General features: G+C 37.2%; 1 protein-coding gene across 7 annotated transcripts in view; it reads right to left on the bottom strand.

The window, feature by feature from the left end:
* Positions 1 to 24,045, bottom strand: part of LOC126272628 (nucleolar protein 8) — a 79,858-nt gene that overhangs the window by 37,469 nt on the left and 18,344 nt on the right. For 4 of the 7 annotated variants that reach the window (XM_049975591.1, XM_049975589.1, XM_049975594.1 and 1 more), the window contains 2 exons: positions 16,231 to 16,413; positions 4,000 to 4,694 (listed from right to left, as the gene is read on the bottom strand). In XM_049975591.1, the coding sequence (XP_049831548.1) occupies positions 4,000 to 4,694; positions 16,231 to 16,411 (876 nt within the window). In that variant the 5' untranslated portion in view covers positions 16,412 to 16,413. Of the gene's footprint in view, positions 1 to 3,999; positions 4,695 to 16,230; positions 16,453 to 23,624; positions 23,850 to 24,045 lie in introns of all 7 variants that reach the window. The other 3 variants (XM_049975592.1, XM_049975595.1, XM_049975593.1) reach the window with 2 other exon arrangements.

The following is a 24,045-nucleotide window of genomic DNA, read 5'->3' as shown; positions in this document are numbered from 1 at the left end:
GTCTGCTTTCTCATCAGGCAGTCGTATAAGCAGCTGGGCCTCAGCAGCCAGATACAATGGTCATCTTTATGTGAGTTGTGCTTGTGTGATTGTGTGTGTGTGTTTTCTACTTTAGAAATATTTCTGTTATATCTATCTGCAATTCAGCATGTCTTCTATACGCCGAGTAGCAATCTATCCTTTCCATAATACTGCTGCTGTTCCATCCTGGATTCTCCACTGAATTTTTTAATATTTAGATTCACACACTACTAGCCTCTGTACTGTGCATGGTGGATGGTTTTGGTACCATTATTTTTCATTCCCTTCACTCTTTCAACAACAAGTTTAACACAGTAGAACATGCTGTATGTTGCTATATGTGCACTAACCTCTGTTATCATGCTCTTATAGACATCATGCATTATACAAGATGAGTCAGGAAAAAAGGTACAAGCTCTGGAGGCTGATAGTATTTGTGATTCTGAGCAAAAAATATCTTGTGAACATATGTCCTATTCTCAATAGTTTACGTGAAAACTAATGAAAACAACGGAGAACAGCACAAATGAAGAGGATAGTAATGAAACAGTGTGATCTTATGTTTTGTTTCATTGTGTACATTTCCTCACAAAAGATGTTAAAAAAGTTCAATGGCAACTGCAATGCATTTTCCTGCTCCTGTACACAGCTGCTGTGTTGCTGATGTCAGCTCATTCATATGGAATGCTGTGATTCCACAGATTCTGTTCACTGATGAGTCAACATTTATCTGCAATGACATCAACAACATGCACAACTCTCATGTGTGGGCAGGTCAAAATCTACATGCTACTGTGGAAATAAATTTTCAATGACATTTCTCAATCAACGTGTGGTGTAGTATTGTTGCTGACCGACTCATTAGTCCAAATGTTTTAGATAATCATCTTAATGGATTTCCTTCAAAATGTGTTGCCAGAATACTTGGAGGATACTCCTTTGGTAACCCATCATCAAATGTACTTTCAGCATGACTAATACCCATAACTTTCAAACAGGTGTATGTCATATATGGTTGAGAAAAGGGTATATGTTCATTTGAAGTTTGTTGTTCTGAATCACCAACACTATTGTCCCTCAAAGCATGTATCTTTCCTCCCAACTCACCCTCCATACACCGGGGACAGTAGTCACCTGCATTCTATTCTGAATATTGGTGATCTAAAATTGACCAAAGCACTTTATGAATCATCATCTTTCATCTAAATATTCTCAATGTAAAGCCTCCAAAAACAAACATTTTCATACTGATTGAACAAAATTAGCAACCCACTACTGAATATCTTCTGTCTCTGCCTTTAATCTGAATGGGTGAAAATTTTAAATTACATTTGAGCACACAGTAATGAATATATCACACTAGGCTTTTGCTTGTCTACTTTGCTGATGTACTACACATTCATATAATTTTGTAAAATTATGCTTGCATATGTAATTATGTAATGAATGAAATTGCAAAAAATAATGCTCACAACTAATGGGCGCTAAGCTATTTAAGGCAAACTGTCATCCATACTAAGTGGATTTTTTTATATCATTCTGAACTTCCTTATAGGTGCTGTACTAAACAATAATAATTTTCAGTAGACAAGTAGATTATCAACAAACAACCTAAATGTACAGCTCATGATACCAGATAGCTCATTTATATGTGGTCATGCAGAACTAAAAATTTCACCACCTGAAATTAAGTATTGACCAGCAAACCTGTATCATAATTTTATGGTTTTTCACTCACACTGAGAAAAAAATAGTCTTCGCACACTTCTTTGGGGCACTGACTTTGTTTCTAATGAACACTCAGCAATCTACTAGGCTCTACCAGTGTGAATTCAATTGATTCAGTATTTGCAGATAAACAATGTATGCTCATACATTTTAAGCTTTTCACTCTCTGGGAACTTGAATGTGTCCTAGAAACCTACAAATGACAGAAGCTATTATTGCTAATCTATAATTTAAAGCATCTGTTCTGCCCTTGTGATGAAGAGGAGAATATACATTGTTTTCCTGATTGTTTGGAGTATTGACCATGGGAATACTTTGCAAGAAATGTAACCTACTGTCCAAGTTTCTCAAACAAGGAGAGGTCCCAAGCAGTGGGATCAACTTTTTGAAACCAAATATATGGTGAGCTCCCAGATATCATACCCAGCAGTCATTTGCCCTGGAGAGCCCTCGTTTGCTAGTAACTGATGGAACAAAAAGAGATTCCGAGTTTTGCATGATACTCAGTAACATGAAAGAAGTCCAAACACCTTGACTGGTTGTGTGGTGTGGTGGACAGGATAATAACTTCACTTGCAGGAACTTATGGGTTTGAAACTCTTCAGGTACAGTAGTTTTTATTATTTTTAAATCTTTATCAAAGTGATTTTGATCATTATTTTATTCAATTAATTGGTTTAAATGCAATTTTTTATTTCTATTCTTTTGTCATATCGTTTTAATCACCATATGAACTTTTTCATTTGTTCTATTCTTTCTTTGTATCATGCTTTCTCCAGTCGGATTTTTGTGAATATGAATTTAATTATTTAAATATTCAATTATTTGAAAATTCTGATCTGTCAGTTAAAAAACAAAGAACAAAATAATCTGTTTATCCTGTCTGTGCAATGGAGTGAACAATGTTTTTTTTTATTTTTTTATTATGAGGTGCAATTTCCTTTTGTATGGTAATCCTCATATAAACACATGAAACACAACCTAAACATCTATTGCACTATGGACAAAATATGGTAGCTGAAGATTTAAATGAAAGAAGGGTTCATAAGTAAAACAAAATTCAAGTAAAATGAGAAAGAGATATAATAAACACAATAATGTGGACGAAAAAACATGGTGATAAAACAAAATAATTTAAATTGAAATGGATACATAAAATTAATTAAAAACTCATGGACAAAGATTTAAAGTAGAAAAAGAATGAGAGGAGGAAAAATGAGAGTAAATGAAGAAGCTGATATTATGATTAAAGTTATGTGACAAATAAATGGAAATAAAAAATTACATTTAAATTTGAACAAAAATGATGATCACAGTCATTCCAATAAAGATTTAAAAATAATAAAAACTACTGCACCTGACAAGATTCAAACCCACAACTTCCTGGATGTGAAGCTATTACCGTATCCATTACACCGCACAACCAGACAAGGTGTTAGGACTTATTTAACGTTACTGAGTGTCATGAGAAATTCTGGATTTTTTTTCCATCAATTAGTTGCAAATGAAGACCCACCACAACAAATGGCTGTAGGGTGTGATACCTGGGATCTTAACCTACATAACCACACAGACGGTTTCAGTAAGTCTTTCCCACCACTGGGGACCTCTCCTTGTAAGACAGTATTTACTACTGTCTGCCAGAAGAAGACTGAAGAGGTAACACACACATCTCTCCTTACAGATTCATGAGTTGCTTTTCCTTGTTTATCGCTTGAAATTCATTTCTGTAACATGAGGGTAACAATCTCCTTTATTACACTGTTTCCATATGTAAACCATAAGGCAGAATTAGTTTTTTCCATCCTTCATCATGTCGTATGAGATTTTTACCCTGAGAGTAGCAGATTATTATATTAAACTCTGATCACAACTCCCTCAAAATGTGTCAAATTTTAGACAATACCCTCATTTCCACTTTTGATAACATTTAGTAACTGCTTATTTGCACTTGCAAACATAAAAAGTTTTTCTTATAGATTTGGTTCTGCATTTCATAGCCATTGTCATTACATGGCATTCTTTTTCTTGTCAGAACTGAAATATGTGAACACATTGCACACCAGATGATTACAAGAACAAAACAAGTTACAGGAAGATTAGACAATTATATGGCAATGAACTGCTGAAACTGTGCTCTAAGAACATTAAAATCTTAAAAAAATATTTGATTACTGAACTGGCTAAATTAAAACACTATAATAACAGAAATAATTATAGAAATTGAAGATAAGAAGTTGCAGTACTTACCACAGCAGCTAAAGCTCGTTTTACAGTTTGTACTTGATTTTTGAATGACATTCTTTTTTCTTCAATAGATTTTAATCTCTTTTCCTCAGATTTCAAACTTTTTATTTCTGGAACAATTCTATTTTTTATAACTTTTAATTGTATTTGGTCATCCTGGACTTTCTGCTTCTTATGCTCGTAATTAAAGATATTAAATTTCGATTCTTGATACCCAAGAATGTTTTCACTGGCAGGAAATAAATTATTTTCCAGATTACCCTTCTTTTTGCTTCCTTTCCTCATACTTTCTGATACATTCTTTAGTGGTGAAGATGGTTGTACTTGTGTTTCTTCTAACTTGGGTTTGAATTCTGCATAAGAACTTAGTATACCCTTAAACATTGGTAATTTTTTATTGTAGCTCACTTCACAAGTGCCCATACCTGAGTCTTCAGTTTCAAATTTTGCAACATTTGATTGTTTGGCATTTCCCTGACTTTCCTTTTTGAAATTACACGTCTGCACAAACTCATCATCTTGACTTCCATTATGTATAAAGTTTCCTGTAGGATTTATCCCTGCAGATATCTGAATTGGTTTTACGACAGACTGTTGCTGTTGTCTTTCCCTCGCCAATCGGTCCAAAAAGCTTTCTTTTGCAAGTTCCACTTTCACGTGCTGACCATGCCATTTTCTTTTTGACATGTATTCAAGACCTATAAAATACAAGATTTTAAAGTACGAATAATAATGCAAATGGTTAAATACACAACATCAAAATTTACTGTTAAAAATGTCAAAACACAGTTCTTGCTTGGATGTCATGTTATTGGGGTGTACACTGTTTTGTAGGTACATGCAGACCATTGTCAATATGGCAGGCTGCACAGGGCAGGTGAGAGCCAAGTACTGGGAGATTTTGCATCATATCTCATGTCTCTCTAAAAAAGAAATTTATCTAAATAAAGCAAAGCTACATCAATTACTGAAACAATTTTTTGGTAAAAATGTTACTTACAATAAAAATATTGAAAATCATCCAGCTGTTTTATTTGCAATTCAGTCTTTATCAAGTGATTTTAATTATACTACATGGTCAAAAATGTATTCTTTTTCATCTTATTGTCCCACAGTACAGCCAGATAACGAATTCTCTATCTTTCAATTGTTGATTACAATTATTACAATACTTCTAAATTACATAACCTACTGCAGTTAATTCAGGGAGTTTGCATGAAGAATGTGGTCGTAATTTATGTTCAGTGCATATTAGGTTACATGTTACTTTATACGAATTGAAGCTAACACATCAATATTGTTTCCTTTTAAAATCTGGAAAATGAGGCATTTTTCACTCCAATATGAAGTACATTAGTTTTAGGCTCAAAGCTGTCTACATACACTACGCTGTAATTATTATTTCTCTTCCATATCAATTTTATCAAATCAGTCACACCACAGTCAAATTTTACAATGCATTAGCAGTTGTTTTCATTTTGTTTAGGAGTCAAATAGAGACAGACATCAAATACCCAGTGACATTTTTATCTACAATGTGAACTGGCAAAGTCATAAACTCCTAGTGCTTCATAATCAATATCAAAACAAACATTTAAAAAATGATGGCACAGAAAGGGCAAACATTTTTATACATAATGGCACACTGATCAATAAAATCTTAAACATGATGTTGTCCCATTTCTCAGACAGGAGTTAGAAGCAATGGATTGAGGCAGAGAATATAACTCAAGTTCAAACACATGATCAACCAAGCTGTACAAAAATATGCACCTAACAGGATAATTAAAGATGGCACAGATTCCCCCTTTCTATACAAAAAATATCAGCAAGATTCTTCAGAAGCAGTGCCTACTGCATAATACAGACAAAAGAAATCAGAAATCCAGATAAACACATGTTAATTGAAAGGGCAATGCACGAAGTCTTCAATAAGCACCACAGGAAAATAACACAAGAAATTCTGGCTGTATATAAAGACTGTCAATGAGGCAAAGAGATTCCAGGAACTTGTGAACGAGAAAAGAACTAAAGCAGAAAGTAGTGAAACATGAGCAAAACTGGTGACTTCTGCTTTAAAATCTTTCTTCAAAAAGGGAAATGAAGGAATGTTGACATCATTCCATAGCCACACCAGCACTAAGAGGGTTGGGTTGGGTTGGGTTGTTTTGGGGGAAGAGACCAGACAGTGAGGTCATCAGTCTCATCGGATTAGGGAAGGATGGGGAAGGAAGTCAGCCGTGCTCTTTGAAAGGAACCATCTCAGCATTTGCCTGAAGCAATTTAGGGAAATCACAGAAAACCTAAATCAGGATGGCCGGACGTGGGATTGAACCATGATTCTCCCAAATGCAAGTCCAGTGTGCTAACCATTGTGCCACCTCGTTTGGTCCAGCACTAAGAATTATGTTAAGAAGCAGCCCAAATTGCTAAAACCCAATTAGGAAAAGAACACAGGTCACACTCACCTACAAAAAGAAAGTAGAACAGATACACAGAGCTATCATCCTATACCACTCATACCTGTATGTCGCAGAATACTAATGTATTACATACATACATACATACGTGAGTTCTAACTTTATGATGTATCTCGAACAAAATAACTTTATCCATTGAACTGAGCATGGGTTCCAAAACAACTGATCATTTGAAGCTAAACTAGTGCTCTTCACACATAATATCCTCAGTGCTTTATGTACAGGAAAAAATGTTCAGCTGCTCTGAGGAGATTTTGATTCTTTCTAAAGAAAGAATATGCAATATCTAAACAGGTATGAGACTGACTCAAAAATTTCCTGATGCAACACATTATCCTAGATGATGAGTCATCTACTGATACTGAAGTAATATGCGGAATAGGCTTTTCCAATGCTGCACCATGGAATAAGGGCATCCGTGCCCACCATTCACTGCATCTGCAGGCAGGCACAGGTAGTGCAAGCTGCTTGCCAGACAGCCGTATTGCATGCATTCTGCACATTCAGGAGCTTATTGGCCAACCCTGCCCATGGGCACTTAGCAAGTTGAGTATGATCACGTGTGCTACGGTCTGCTGTAGCACTGTCTATGTCAGCCATCCACCACCCCTTTTCAACGGTGCCTGTGTCCACCTGGGGGTTGAACAGCCTAATCTATAGAGCTTCAGAGAAGTGTAAAAAGATTGTTGATGTTCAAGTTATTATACTTTAATGACTTCAAAAATTGACTTCAATCTGAGGATTTTTTACACGTGATGCACTTTATTAAGAAATTATAGATGATGAAAAATGAAGTAATGTCAATTTAGATCTTCATTTAATATCAGCCTCAGGGAAAGATTGGTAACCAGCTCTTAATGTAGATAAATGCAAAGCCCTGCACTTTACAAAACATATAAAGCTGGTACCATTTGGCTACAGAATTAATGAGATGCAATTATAGTTAATCAATAAAAACTCTGTACACCAGATATGATGATTGGGAATGCCCTCTGTTGCCAGCCCCCCATCATTCCCTCCCTCCTGTCCACCACCACCACCACCACCACCACCACCACCACCACCACATTATCCTTGGGTCATACCAGTGACCCAAGTGGTCTAGGAGAAAAATAATTGGTTTCTTGACCATACTAGAAAAATGTGATATTTGCTGGGTGAATTTCCTAACATTTAGTGGACTCAAATATATTTTGAAAATTTGTTTATTGTTTATCATTTTTGCTTTAGGGTGTGAGGGTTTTATTTATTTATTTATTTATTTATTTATTTATTTATTTGGCATTTGCAAGCATCTATGTTTTTTTAATTATTCAGTACTGGGCTGTCTTAGGCCTTTCAAATAAAAAGCATTTAGTTCAGCACACATTGGCACACAAATTAAAATCACTGCCACCTAGCTGACTGCATTCCTTAATATATTTGTGACAGCTCAAACATAATGGCCGCAAATTAAAGAAGTTCAATTCCTGAACAGCATTTTTCTATGGGGTAATTTCTCAGCCTTAATATTTTTTTGTGCTTTTACACTATGTATAATAGAGTGTCAATGGTGAGAAGCCTTCACTAACAAAAACTACAATATTTTTAAAAAAACAGATTTTTTTCATTTTTTCGTGGTAGTATCTTTGTTAAAGGACCAAACAAAATTTGAAAATTACAGACTAATAGATCTTTATGATATCAAACTTAAGTATAAATCTAAATTTGTGATTCAACTGTACACTATGAAAGAAACCTATCAATATGAGTCAAAAATATTAAGAAAAGTATAGCTATCACTCACCATATACCAGAGATGCTGAGCTGCAGATAAGATTGATAAAAATACTGTTGAACAAGTAAGCTTTTGGCCAAAGAGGCCTTCATGAGACATAGACAACACATGCATACACACAAAGGCCAGGCATACACATCCAGAGACTGTGGCCATGTGTTTGTGAGTTGTGTTTTCATGAATGTGTGCAGTGTATGTTGTCTAATGCTGATGAAGGCCTTTTTGGCAAAAAGCTTACTTGTTTGACAATCATTTTGTTGTGCCTATCTGCGACTCAGCATCTCTCCTATATGGAGAGCAGCAATTATCCTTTTCATAATACTGTCCTTATTCCACCTTGTATTTTCCACTGTTTGGGACAAAAATATGTTTTTTAATATCTGTGATATCTAGGGAAATTGAATAAAGGATATCAACTAAATAATTTAAATAAAACAAATTAAAGCAGCCAATGATCATTTGTTGATAAAACCCTCTGCCGAAAATTTCCTCATGATAGCAGATAGTAGCTTGAAGTCTCTAAAGGTTCACATGCAAGCCTGTACAAGCTTGTGGATTCTACATCTAAATCTACATCCATACTCCGCAAGCCACCCAACGGTGTGTGGCGGAGGGCACTTTACGTGCCACTGTCATTTCCTGTTCCAGTCACGTATAGTTCGCGGGAAGAACAACTGTCTGAAAGCCTCCGTACGTGCTCGAATCTCTCTAATTTTACATTCGTGATCTCCTCGAGAGGTATAAGTAGGGAGAAGCAATATATTTGATACCTCATCCAGAAACGCACCCTCTCAAAACCTAGCGAGCAAGCTACACCGCGATGAAGAGCGCCTCTCTCACAGAGTCTGCCACTTGAGTTTGCTAAACATCTCCATAACGCTATCACGGTTACCAAATAACCCTGTGACGAATCGCGCCGCTCTTCTTTGGAACTTCTCTATCTCCTCCGTCAACCCGATCTGGTATGGATCCCACACTGATGAGCAATACTCAAGTATAGGTCAAACAAGTGTTTTGTAAGTCACCTCCTTTGTTGATGGACTACATTTTCTAAGGACTCTCCCAATGAATCTCAACCTGGTACCCGCTTTACCAACAATTAATTTTATATGATCATTCCACTTCAAATCGTTCCACACGCGTACTCCCAGATATTTTACAGAAGTAACTGCTACCAGTGTTTGTTCCGCTATCATATAATCATACAATAAAGGATCCTTCTTTCTATGTATTCGCAATACATTACATTTGCCTATGTTAAGGGTCAGTTGCCACTCCCTGCACCAAGTGCCTATCCGCTGCAGATCTTCCTGCATTTCGCTACAATTTTCTAATGCTGCAACCTCTCTGTATACTACAGCATCATCCGCGAACAGCCGCATGGAACTTCCAACACTATCTACTAGGTCATTTATATATATTGTGAAAAGCAGTGGTCCCATAACACTCCCCTGTGGCACGCCAGAGGTTACTTTAATGTCTGTAGACGTCTCTCCATTGATAACAACATGCTGTGTTCTGTTTGCTAAAAACTCTTCAATCCAGCCACACAGCTGGTCTGATATTCCGTAGGCTCTTACTTTGTTTATCAGGCGACAGTGCGGAACTGTATCGAACACCTTCCGGAAGTCCACTAGCAGCACCAGCCTGTGTCCATGGGTTACTGCAAGTTACGAGCTGCCATTCACCTTGACGACGGTGTTTGTGGGAACAACCATCAACCTAGCATCAAAAATGTGTATCATCCAAAGAGCTGACACATTTCCATTGATCAACAGTTGAATCCCGATGGTCCTGTGCTCAATACAATTGTAACTGATGGTGTTGTTGCATCAACATGTGAATACATAGGTGTGGTCTGCTGTGAAGATGCATGTTCTATAGTGTACAAAGAAAGGTGTGCTTCGAAGCACTTGTGTGTACACCAACATTGTGATCTTCCAGCAGAGACGCCACAGAGCACCAGCTATCCTATTTTACACAGTAGACAAGTCTCTGAACCCCACATTCTGTGAAGAGGCATGGGTGTCCAACCATTTAGTGCCTAGTAATAGTTCCACTGTCCCTATGCCTTTTTCCATAGATGTTCATGACAGTAACATGTGATCATTCAACAGCTTTGCCATTTTCAAGATTCTATTTCACAGGCTCTGCATAATAATAATTTGTCATTTGTCAAAGTTGCTAATCTGAATTGATTTCTCCATTTTTGCTGCCTGTATCTTTGTTAGTGGGATCCCCAATCCATATTTGCTCCATTTACATACTTCCGTTACTGCATCAAAGGCCCACAATGCCACCAGGTGGCATCCAACGTTGTGGTGGGCAGTGGTCATGTTTTGACTGATCAATGTAAATGGCCTGAGAAAAATAATGTTTGAGCATGGTTCTTAAAATTAAAAGCTCTTTTATCAACACAATAACAGGAAAATCATTGTGTCCAAAATCTTACTTTAAGATATTTGTAATTAACTGAATAACAGATACTAATAGTTCAAATAAAAAAATTGACTAATAACAAACTATAAAAAAGTAAATATAACTTGTGAAATCCTAGGTGTACCACCTACTGGTAAAGTTAGAAAACCAAATGAAGAAAAGCAATGTTTTGCTTTGGATGCAAAAATTGAGGAAGTGGCAACAACAGTCAAAAATAATTTGAAGTTTTATTTCACAAATAAAGTTGTACTCAACCACATAAAAGTTCTAAAAATTCACCACATGAATATGATGATTTGATAGAACAGCTAAAAACGGAATAACGTTTCAGACACAGGGGATAAAAATCAAGATTTTCAGTTTCCTACCAAATTTCTGGAGTTGAGCAAATGTTAGTTATAAATTTAATCTGACAGAATGTTTGTGTTGTGACTCACCAATCCTTCAAAGTGTCGCCGCGCAGTTACGCGTGTCCTCTACATGTGGCGCTGTCTGCTAGCCATGCAGCAGCAGCGCCACCTAAGTGGCCAGCTAGCCAGCGGCCACTAGACTTGGAGTCAGTTATGATTTTAACTGTTAAAGTGTACACACGTATTACTCTGTTTACTTGATTTGTGACTTTCATGTATTGCTTCATCCTTGAAATATATTTGTTCAACTTTAAGCTATAACATTTTGGTTAAATTAATAATGCATATAGTAACAAAATGGGAAATTTTACCCGCAATACAAATGAAGAATGTGAGTAATTTGATAGATGAAAACACAAAAGATTATTAGGTTTTATGTAGATGATAATAACAGCTATTTGATGCCTGGTAAAAAAGTGAGAGTTCCTCTGAAACAAAATGGTATTAAGGTTCAAAGGCAAAAAATGGTTAATACTGTGTAATTTATATGAACTACCAAATGATGACATTAAAACTGAAGGGTCGAAATTTTGCAAGTAGAGATCAAAATGGTGTATTGTTGCAGGAGTATCCATAACGTTTGCATTTGTTTGTATCACCACAATGTAAATTTGATGATAGAGGGGTCTTATCTTAGACCTGCTGGCATTCTGGTATGCAACATTAACAGTTACAATTGTATAAACATGGGAAAATGTCACGACTGTCTATGCAAAAAAGCTTTACACGACATGTTTCAGGAACCGAAGGAAGATGATTTGATTCCCGATAACATAGAATACAAACAATGCGTGACACAAGACAAATTGGAAATGTTTAAAATCATAAATCCACAACAGGAGTTTTCTGATGTGCTGGCAGCTAATCCCAATAAGCTGAAAATGTTTCATTTTATTATCAAATGTCAAGGTAAATTTTTGAAAGACAAAATGCAAACATTGGCAACTGGTGAATGCTTAATTCTTGCCAACTTTTCTGCAAACTATTCCTTTGTTGTTCAAGTTGAATCACTAGGGACCAATGGAGGGAGGAGATTACCGTTTAACGTCTCGTCAACAATTAGGTCATTAGAGATGGAGCACAAGATAGGATTAGGAAAGGATGGGGAAGGAAATTGGCCATGCCCTTTCAAAGGAACCATTTCAGCATTTGCCTGAAGCAATTTAGGGAAAAACCTAAATCAGGATAGCAGGACACGGGTTTGAACCATCATCATCCTGAATGCGTGTCCAGTGTGCTAACCATTGCATCACCTCACTAGGTAAGGGCACCAATGGGCAAACAAACAGGCTACTTTTCATCCATTTGTACTCATTTTATAGACCAAGATAAACTAAACAGTCATAGTTTTCGTGTCATCAGTGACCACCTTGAACACGCACTACAGCAGAGCATGCTTTTCAACTGCAAATTAACAAACTACATCAAACACCACCACCTTTCCATACAGACTAATCTATTTCTCTGAAGGTGCTAAACACCAATATAAAAACAAAACAAATATTAACATATCCTTTCACAAAGAAGATTTTGGAATTGATGTAAAATTGTACTTTTTCACGTCAAGCCATGGGAAGAATAACTGTGATGGTGTCGGAGGTACAACAAGTGAGCTGACACAAATGCTAGCCTGCAGCAGACGTACAAGAACCAGATCTTGACATCCTCAGAAATGTTTAAATTTTGAAAAGAACGGGTAAAAGGTGTTACTTATGTTTTTGTAGAATGTGAAGAAATACAAGAACTCTACACCAATGTCTTGGAGGAAAGATTCAACACCTGTCGGAAGATTAAAGGCACTCGATCTCTTCACTGTCTTATCCCCCAGTCAAGTCGTTTTCAAGTGTAGGTTCGCACCTACATCCCCTGATAGTGAATTTTATCAATGTGAAAAACTTGTACCACTGACACTTCAAAACAAAGACATAGTGGCTGGTGTCTACGACGAGAAGTGGTGGACCGCCAAAGTTGATAACACTGATTGTCAAAACCAAGATGTGCATGTAACATTTTACTACACGCCATGACCAAGGATCCCGTTTAAAAAAGTTGAGAAGGTTCAAGGTTGAATGTCAGTTAAAAATTTATTGGAGTAGTTATCACTCCTGGAATTTACAACTGTGACTGGGTGAATTTTTAATCTAACACCCAACATGAGTGAAGAAAATTCTCAGATGCTCAGTGCACAACATGGCAAAAACAAATAAGATGAGACCAGATAATGCAATTAGCTGGCTCTCTTTCAATATAAAAAGACAAGTAACTGTAGATATGTGCTTAAATCATATAACTGATATAATTTATTCCATTAGCCTAGATGTTATAAAATGCATTTTTTACTGACATTTGTAATTTTTTTCCATAACTTCCATTTGATTCTTAAAGTTCCATTTCCCTAAAGTTTGGTATCGTAAGGGTCTATTAAGTGGGTAATTATCAGATTTGTGTCTGGTCCCCTAGAAAAGGTATGAAAGGAAAAAAATTCGAAGAATCCATTTTAAAAGCAGCATATTTTCTCAAGTGTTAGCTTCTCAGAGTTGAAATTCAGTAGAAAATAACTATACTATATAGTGCAATAGCATAAAAAATATTACAGATGAGAAATTACTCCTTCATTGGAAAACTACTGCTCAAAAATTGAGGGTTTTTTTTTTTTTTTTTTTTTTTAAATAGATGACCAATACCTTTGAGCTATTAAAAATACATTAAGGGTTCAGTTAGGCAATAACAGTTTTAATTTGTAGACCAGTGTGAGCTGAAAATACTGCTTTTTATTTGAAAGGTCTATAGTAACTCATTACTCAATAATTGAAAAACTGCATATGCTTGCAAATGCAAAAAAAGCTTGGATCCTGAAACAAAAATGGCCACCATTTCAAAATGAAAAACAAATACATAATTTTTGAATCCACTAAACATATCTCTCTCTTTCTCTCTCTCTTTCTCTCTCTCTCTCTCACACACACACACACACACACACACACACACACACACACACACACACACACACACACACACATATCCAAATTAATGTCTCAACCTGTCCTTATGTCATCTCTGAACTAAATCAGTGCTAACCAGTATACACTTTGTGATCAAAAGTATTCGGACACCAGGCTGAAAATGACTTACAAGTTTGTGGTGCCCTCCCTTCGTTAGTGCTAAAATTCAATATGGTGTTGGCCCATCCTTTGCCCTGATGACAGCATCCACGCTCGCAGGCATACATTCCAACAGAACCTGGAAGGTTTCTTGGGGACCACGTTTAAAGTCTGTGAGCTCAGTGGACCACCCCAGTCTACTATCTCACGGTGTCTAATGACTACTGAGGTCGCTGATATGGGGTACCTGGCAGTAGGTGGCAGCACAATGCACCTAATATGAAAAATGTATGTTTTTGGTGGTGTCCAGATACTTTTGGTCACATACTGTACTATCTTTGATTATTTCTGATGTCTGCCCATAAACCTTTGTTTCCCTTATCCCCCCCCCCCCCCCCCCCCACAGGTGGGTTCCTTTCATCCTGGGGCCTAAGTGATCTGCCCCTCCAGTGTAACCTTCAACAAATGAATCCCTCTTTACTCTCTGAAGAAGAAACTAATAGCTTTAAAATCTAGGAAATTGTTTTCTCACCATTAAATGTTTCTATCAGAAGTATTGATAAAAAGACAAAAACCAAGATCTTATCAGTAGTATTAGAATTTCTCCATCTGAAGGTAAGTATTGGCCAGACTTTTTCTGTAATTTATATTATGTTATTTTTACCTGACTTGTTCCGCCAGGAAGATCTATTTTGCATGGATCTACAATTTAACAATTTAATATATCAAAATCATTAAGAACACTTAGTTAGAAGCAAGGGCATCACAAAGATTAAACCTTCCCAGATTCAAAAAATGCCTAAACAAATTTAATTCGAGACTGGGGATTATGTCATACCTTCTACCAGAAATTGGGATCAACATCATTGTATTCTGGATGGAACAGCCACAGGTAGTAGCCATATGTGTGTGTGAAGTGTGCTTGCTTATGTGAATGTGTGTGGGGTATTGTTTCTGAAGAATGCTTTAGATGAGAGCTCAATGAATAACAGTATTTTTGTTGTGCCTGTCTGCAATTCAATGTGTCATCTTTAAGGTGAGAGCACTATATCTTTTTCATAACGTTGTTGATATTTCAACCTGGACTTGCTACAAAAAAATTTAAATTAATCTTGTCAATAAAGAACTAGTCTATGGCACATTTTCATATAGAGAAACCTGGCAAGATACTGTGTATCAATGTCATTTTAACTGTGATTCTGTTTATGGCATAAGACAATATCAAAGCTCTATTATATATGAAAATGGAGATGGAACAGTATATTAATGAAGCTTAATGATAAGCTAAAAACATATATCGCCGGTAGATAGGCACAATAAATAAAATGCACAAACACACACACAGAATTTCGAGCTTTCGCAACTGGCGGCTGCTTCGTCAGGAAAGAGGGAAGGAAAAGGAAAGATGAAAGGATGTGGGTTTTAAGGGAGAGGGTAAGGAGTCATTCCAATCCCGGGTGCGGAAAGACTTACCTTAGGGGGAAGAAAGGATAGGTATATACTTGTGTGTGCGCACACACACACACACACACACACACACACACACACACACACACAAGCAGACATATTTAAAGGCAAAGAGTATATGTCTGCTTGTGTCTGTGTATGTATGGATGTGTGTGCGTGTGTGTGTGTGTGTGTGTGTGTGTGTGTGCGTGCGCACGCGAGTATATACCTATCCTTTCTTCCCCCTAAGGTAAGTCTTTCCGCCCCCGGGATTGGAATGACTCCTTACCCTCTCCCGTAAAACCCACATCCTTTCATCTTTCCTTTTCCTTCCCTCTTTCCTGACGAAGCAGCCGCCGGTTGCGAAAGCTCGAAATTCTGTGTGTGTGTTTGTGCGTTTTATTTATTGTGCCTATCTACCGGCGCTTTCCCGCTTGGTAAGTCTTGGAATCTTTGTTTTTAATATATTTTTCCCATGTGGAAGTTTGTTTCTATATATCCCACTTTTTTTGCATCTGCAGTCATAGGGAACACATAAAGTGCACACTTCAGTACTTTCAAAAGACATTTTATATACTCACATTCATTTATATGACTCCTGTCAGCCTCTAAATTAACATAAGCAAACACAGAGTCATCAGAGCGTCGTTTAATTTCAGTTGATTGAACTTTTCCATACTTGGAGAACCTCTTCGAAAGATCATCTTCAGTTACCACTGTGGGTAAGTTACCCACAAATATTCGTTGTACATTTAACTTCATTTCTACAAATAAAAAAGCATGTAGTGTACAATAAATGAACCCTCAAAAGAAAGGGAAACATTACAGTAATGCAATCTATTAAATAAAATATTGCTATACAATGTTGAGCTAACAGTATCAATAGTCATTGCACAAATATACAGTTCTTAAAACTTCATAAGGTAATGTTGGTTAATTTCTTTGCTTTTATAATAGATTCTTCAGTTATGCTAAATTTACTTTATTCTCCAAGGAAAGCCTGTTGATTTTTACCTGTATGCATTGTTTTGTTTCCTATAATATTCGAATAGACAATCAGTAATTGAACACTTCTGTGAATTCTCTGTGTTTAAACACAATATCATAAATAAAGATGACGAGACTGAAAAAAACGTGTGAAATGATATAAAACAGACTTTTAGTATATTATGGAAGATGATAAACTAATGAATACGGAAGTCACCTGATACAATTTTGAACAGAGCATATTGAAAATCATAGATCTGGAGACACTGGAATGTTTGTCAGAGAAATTCAGAACCCAAATTTTATACAGCAGAACATTTCCAGGGTCAGGTGTGGACACTGATCACAATTTATTGGTTATGAGCTGTAGATTACAGCTGAAGAAATTTCTGAAAGATACAAAATTGAAGAATTGGGGCTTGTAAAAGATGAAACAATCAAAACATCCACAGGTAGTCTAGAAATTTTTAAACAGGCCGTTAGATAATAAACAAGTGAAATATGTGAAATAAATACAATCACAGATGAATGAGTGATGTTGAGAACTGAAACAGTAAAGACAGTAGAGCAACAAACAGGCAAGGTCCATTAGGAACTCTAGATTAACAAACAATATGCAAGGAGAAAACATAAAAGTGGAGCAAATGAAATAGGCAAACAGGAATTAAAACACATGAGATTATTAAAAAATTCAAAATGGAACAGTAGACATAGTTGGTGGAGAAATGCAAAGCTATGAATGGCACACACGACTATGAGAAAAATAAGTGCTATGGATCATCATCATCATCATCATCATCATTTAAGACTGATTATGCCTTTCAGCGTTCAGTCTGGAGCATAGCCCCCTTATAAAATTCCTCCATGATCCCCTATTCAGTGCTAACATTAGTGCCTCTTCTGATGTTAAACCTATTACTTCAAAATCTCTCTTAACCGAATCCAGATACCTTCTCCTTGGTCTGCCCCGACTCCTCCTACCCTCTACTGCTGAACCCATGAGTCTCTTGGGTAACCTTGCTTCTCCCATGCATGTAACATGACCCCACCATCTAAGCCTGTTCATCCTGACTGCTACATCTATAGAGTTCATTCCCAGTTTTTCTTTGATATCCTCATTGTGGACACCCTCCTGCCATTGTTCCCATCTACTAGTACCTGCAATCATCCTAGCTACTTTCATATCCGTAACCTCAACCTTGTTGATAAGGTAACCTGAATCCACCCAGCTTTCGCTCCCATACAACAAAGTTGGTCGAAAGATTGAACGGTGCACAGATAACTTAGTCTTGGTACTGACTTCCTTCTTGAAGAAGAGAGTAGATCGTAGCTGAGTGCTTACTGCATTGGCTTTGCTACACCTTGCTTCCAGTTCTTTCACTATGTTGCCATCCTGTAAGAATATGCATCCTAAGTACTTGAAACTGTCCACCTGTTCTAACTTTGTTCCTCCTATTTGGCACTCAATCCGTTTACATTTCTTTTCCACTGACATTACTTTCATTTTGGATATGCTAATCTTCATACCATAGTCCTTACATTTCTGATGTAGCTCTGAAATATTACTTTGCAAACTTTTAATCGAATCTGCCATCACAACTAAGTCATCCGCATATGCAAGACTGCTTATTTTGTGTTCACATATCTTAATCTCACCCAGCTAGTCTATTGTTTTCAACATATGATCCATAAATAATATGAACAACAGTGGAGACAGGTTGCAGCCTTGTCTCACCCCTGAAACTACTCTGAACCATGAACTCAATTTACCGTAAACTCTAACTGCTGCCTGACTATCCATGTAAAGACCTTTAATTGCTTGCAAAAGTTTGCCTCCTATTCCATAATTTTGTAGAACAGACAATAACTTCCTCCTAGAAACCCGGTCATATGTCTTTTCTAGATCTATAAAGCATAGATACAATTCCCTGTTTCACTCATAACACTTCTCCATTATTTGCCATAAGCTAAAGATCTGGTCCTGACAACCTCTAAGAGGCCTAAACCCACACTGATTTTCATCCAATTGGTCCTCAACTAATACTCGCACTTTCCTTTCAACAATACCTGAGAAGATTTTACCCACAAAACTGATTAAAGAGATACCTCTGTAGTTGTTACAATCTTTTCTGTTTCCATGTTTAAAGATTGGTGCGATTACTCCTTTTGTCCAGTCTGATGGAACCTGTCCCAACTCCCAGGCCATTTCAATTATCCTGTGTAGCTATTTAAGACTTGACATTCCACTGTATTTGATGAGTTCCGACTTAATTTCATCCACCCCAGCTGCTTTATTGCACTGCAATCTATTGACCATTTTCTCCACTTCCTCAAATGTGATCCTATTTGCATCATCTTTCCTATCCCATTCTACCTCGAAATCTGAAACACTGCTGATCGTATTTTCACCTACATTGAGCAACTCTTCAAAATATTCCCCCCATCCGCCCAAGGCATCCACGGGATTCACCAGCAGTTTTCCTGACCTGTCCAAAATACTTGTCATTTCCTTCTTACTTCCCTTTCGAAGACTGCTAATTACACTCCAGAATGGTTTTCCAGCAGCTTGACCCATAGTCTCCAACCTGTTTCCAAAGTCTTCCCAATATTTCTTCTCGGATGCTGCAATTATCTGTTTGGCTTTGTTTCTTTCTTCAACATAACTTTCTCTGTCTACCTGAGTTCTAGTATGTAGCAATTTTTGATACGCCTTCTTTTTCCTTATACAGGCTGCCTTGACTGTGTCATTCCACCAAGCTGTTTGCTTCATCCTACTTTTACACACTACTTTTCCAAGACATTCTTTAGCCACTTCTAGTACTGTGTCCCTGTTCCTTGTCCATTCCTTTTCCAGTGACTGTAATTGACTACATTCAACTAACTGGTACCTTTCTGAGATCGCTGTTATGTACTTGTGCCTGATTTCCTTATCCTGAAGTTTCTCCACTCTTATCCTCCTACATATGGACCTGACCTCCTGCACTTTCGGCCTCACAATCCCAATTTCACTGCGTATTAAATAATGATCAGTGTCATCAAAGAATCCCCTGAATACACGTGTGTCCCTCACAGCCTTCCTGAATTCCTGATCTGTTATTATATAGTCAATGACAGATCTGGTTCCCCTGCCTTCCCAAGTATACCGGTGAATGTTCTTATGTTTAAAAAAGGAGTTTGTGATTACTAAGCCCATACTGGCACAGAAATCCAAAAGTTGTTTTCCGTTCCATATCCTCTCCAAATTTACCCATAACCTTTTCATACCCTTCTGTTCGATTTCCAATCCTGGCATTAAAATCCCCCATGAGCAGAACACTGTCCTTGTCCTTTACTCTAACAACTACATCACTGAGTGCCTCATAAAAACTATCCATCTTATCTTGATTTGTTCCTTCACAATTCGAATATACTGACACAATCCTAATTTTCTTGCTAGACACTGTCAAATCTATCCACATCAGTCGTTCGTTTACATACCTTACTGCAACTACGCTGGGTTCCATTTCTTTCCTGATGTAAAGCCCTAGGCCCCATTGTGCTAGTCCTGCTTTGACTCCTGACAGGTAGACCTTGTATTCTCCCACTTCCTCTTCTTTCTCACCCCTTACCCGAGTATCACTAACAGGTAAAACATCCAGCCCCATCTTACTTGCAGCCTCTGCCAGCTCTACCTTCTTCCCAGAGTAGCCCCCATTGATATTAATAGCTCCCCATCTCATTACCATTTGTTTGCCAAGTCGTATCTTAGGAGCCCCTGGTTTGTCAGTTAGAGGTGGGACTCCGTCAGCTCCAAAGGTCCGAGGCATTTTGCTCTGATTGTTGCCAGCATCATATTTTAAGTACCAGGGAAGCAGGTTGCTAGACTTACTTGCCCCTAGTCCCATTGAGTTTTACCCCTAACGGTTGAGGGACTAACCGGTGGATTTGGTAGTCTTTACCATATGAGCACAAAGGTGATCACGACTCAGAATATGTCCTAGATGCCCAGCCTTATTCCAAAGTAACTAGTATCCCGACTGTCGGGACCACTTACTTGGCCACTCATACGTTGCCCGTGGTTCATGAACTAGGACATGACTACAGGAACAGACACCAGGAACCACAGGTTGAAGGAATATATAGAAGGGCTACATAAAGGAAAGAACTTTGAAGACAATATTATGAAAATGAAAGAAGTAGTTGATGAAATGTAGAATTTAGTACTGCAAGAAGAATTTGGCAGACCACTGAGAGACCTAAGTTGAATGAAGGCAAAATGTTACATGAAACTTTACAAGAACCAAACAGAAGTTATGAGAAGGGTCACCAGCACACAAAGCTTATTGGGGGTCAGGTGAGACACAAGCTTTAAGTCAAATTCAGAATGACAAATTAAAGGAAATCAAACACACAGAGAGATCCAGTTCATCTTATAACAATAGAATGAAAAATGACATCAACTTGCTTGGTCAAAATATTTGAGGGAGGGGGGTATAAGTTACAGGGATCATTTGCACAAGAAATCAAAGTGATGTGGTACGAGTCATTTTACATTCACAACACAAATTAGTTTGTAAATATAGCTGCATGTTGAAAATTTATTAATATATAATGTAAATGAGTTGTTAGTTCATTTGCAAGATCTTATTCACTAAAAGTTCATGTTATATGCCTATCTGCACATTACGTAATGACAAGGACAGCGAATCTTAATGTATGTTGTTATAAAATAGTAGCATATTCACATAGGTCCAATAGGAGCAAAGGAGTAGTCTTCACTTTCATAACAAATAAATACAAATGCAAAAATGTAGGAATACATAAATTCTATATAGCTCAGGATATGGATGCATGTGATTGTGAGTTAATAATGGGAAATTTAATACTTGTGACTGTTAAAGCATACATTGTCCCCACTGGGAAATTGGGAATGGTTTATGAAAAATTTTGATGGACTGTTGTGCTATGTGTCAGACAGAAGGAAGGGATTATTAATTTGTGGTGATTTTTATGTAAATTTCTTGAAAGAATTTGACAGTAAGAGTGATCTTTTAGCACACTTGTAATTTAGTAACAGTCATGAATTTCCTTTAACCAAAGTTACTTGAGATAGTAGTACCCTTGTAGGTAATGTATTCATACAATGAGCAGGGATGGCTAGAGGACAAATGTAAGGATGTAGAGGCTTATCTCACTAGGGGTAAGATAGATACTGCCTACAGGAAAATTAAAGAGACCTTTGGAGAAAAGAGAACCACTTGTATGAATATCAAGAGCTCAGATGGAAACCCAGTTCTAAGCACAGAGAGGAAAGCAGAAAGGTGGAAAGAGTATTTAGAGGGTCTATATAAGGGCGATGTACTTGAGGACAATATTATGGAAATGGAAGAGGATGTAGATGAAGATGAAACGGGAGATACGATACTGCGTGAAGAGTTTGACAGAGCACTGAAAGAGCTGAGTCGAAACAAGGCCCCCGGAGTAGACAACATTCCATTAGAACTATTGATGGCCTTGGGAGAGCCAGTCCTGACAAAACTCTACCAACTGGTGAGCAAGAGGTATGAAACAGGTGAAATACCCTCAGACTTCAAGAAGAATATAATAATTCCAATCCCAAAGAAATCAGGTGTTGACACATGTGAAAATTACCGAACAATCAGTTTCATAACCCACAGCTGCAAAATACTAACACGAATTCTTTACAGACGAATGGAAAAACTGGTCGAAGCCAACCTCGGGGAAGATCAGTTTGGATTCCGTAGAAATACTGGAACACGTGAGGCAATACTGGCCTTACGACTTATCTTAGAAGAAAGATTAAGGAAAGGCAAACCTACGTTTCTAGCATTTGTAGACTTAGAGAAAGCTTTTGACAATGTTGACTGGAATACTCACTTTCAAATTCTATAGGTGGCTGGGGTAAAATACAGGGAGCAAAAGGCTATTTACAATTTGTACAGAAACCAGATGGCAATTATAAGAGTCAAGAGACATGAAAGGGAAGCAGTGGTTGGGAAGGGAGTGAGACAGTGTTGTAGCCTATCCCCGATGTTATTCATCTGTATATTGAGCAAGCGGTAAAGGAAACAAAAGAAAAATTCGGAGAAGGTATTAAAATCCATGGAGAAGAAATAAAAACTTTGAGGTTCACCGATGACATTGTAATTATGTCAGAGACAGCAAAGGACTTGGAAGAGCAGTTGAACGGAGTGGACAGTGTCTTGAAAGGAGGATATAAGATGAACATCAACAAAAGCAAAACGAGAATAGTGGAATGTAGTCAAATTAAGTCGAGTGATGTTGAGGGAATTAGATTAGGAAATGAGACACTTAAAGTAGTAAAGGAGTTTTGCTGTTTGGGGAGCAAAATAACTGATGATGGTCGAAGTAGAGAGGATATAAAATGTAGACTGGCAATGGCAAGGAAAGCGTTTCTGAAGAAGAGGAATTTGTTAACATCGAGTATAGATTTAAGTGTCAGGAAGTCGGTTCTGAAAGTATTTGTATGGAGTGTAGCCATGTATGGAAATGAAACATGGACGATAAATAGTTTGGACAAGAAGAGAATAGAAGCTTTCGAAATGTAGTGCTACAGAAGAATGTTGAAGATTAGGTGGGTAGATCTCGTAACTAATCTGGAAGTATTGAATAGGATTGGTGAGAAGAGAAGTTTGTGACACAACTTGACCAGAAGAAGGGATCGGTTGGTAGGAAATGTTCTGAGGCATCAAGGGATCACCAATTTAGTATTGGAGGGCAGCGTGGAGGGTAAAAATCTTAGAGGGAGACCAAGAGATGAATACACTAAGCAGATTGAGAAGGATGTAGGTTGCACTAGGTACTGGGAGGTGTAGAAACTTGCACAGGATAGAGTAGCATGGAGAGCTGCATCAAACCAGTCTCAGGACTGAAGACAACAACAACACAATGAGCAGAAGTAAAAGCATGCATGCTTATACTGTGATAAACATACTGTCAGATCACAATGTACAGTCATGTAACTCACCTCTTTTTACAGTTCAAATACACACTAATAAAACAGTCAGACTCGTTAACTGACGAAACTACAGAAGACTTTAAAAAAAGCTTTAAAAATGTACATTGGAGTGTAGTTTACAATGAGCCATTCTTAAAGAGTTTGTATCCATTTTTGAAGTAGTTTTCCTAAAAAGATAAATGTAATAAAGAGAAGTCATTAAAAATTCCTTGGGCTACTAAAGGTGGTAGAGTCCTGAAAACAAAAAAAGGACTTGTACAAAACAGCCAGAAAACCAAATGATTTGGAAATATTTACATATTACAAAGAGTACTGTACATATGAAGAAAAGGTGTGAAAAATTTCCAGTAATACGCATATCTTGTAAAAAAACTGACAGATCAAACAATAAAAACAACTTGTAAAATTGTTAAAAGAGAGAGAGGGAGAG

This window comes from Schistocerca gregaria, chromosome 5 (assembly GCF_023897955.1).
Source record: "Schistocerca gregaria isolate iqSchGreg1 chromosome 5, iqSchGreg1.2, whole genome shotgun sequence".
NCBI classification, from domain to species: Eukaryota; Metazoa; Arthropoda; class Insecta; order Orthoptera; family Acrididae; genus Schistocerca; species Schistocerca gregaria.
This window is presented reverse-complemented; position numbering and strand designations above follow the sequence as displayed.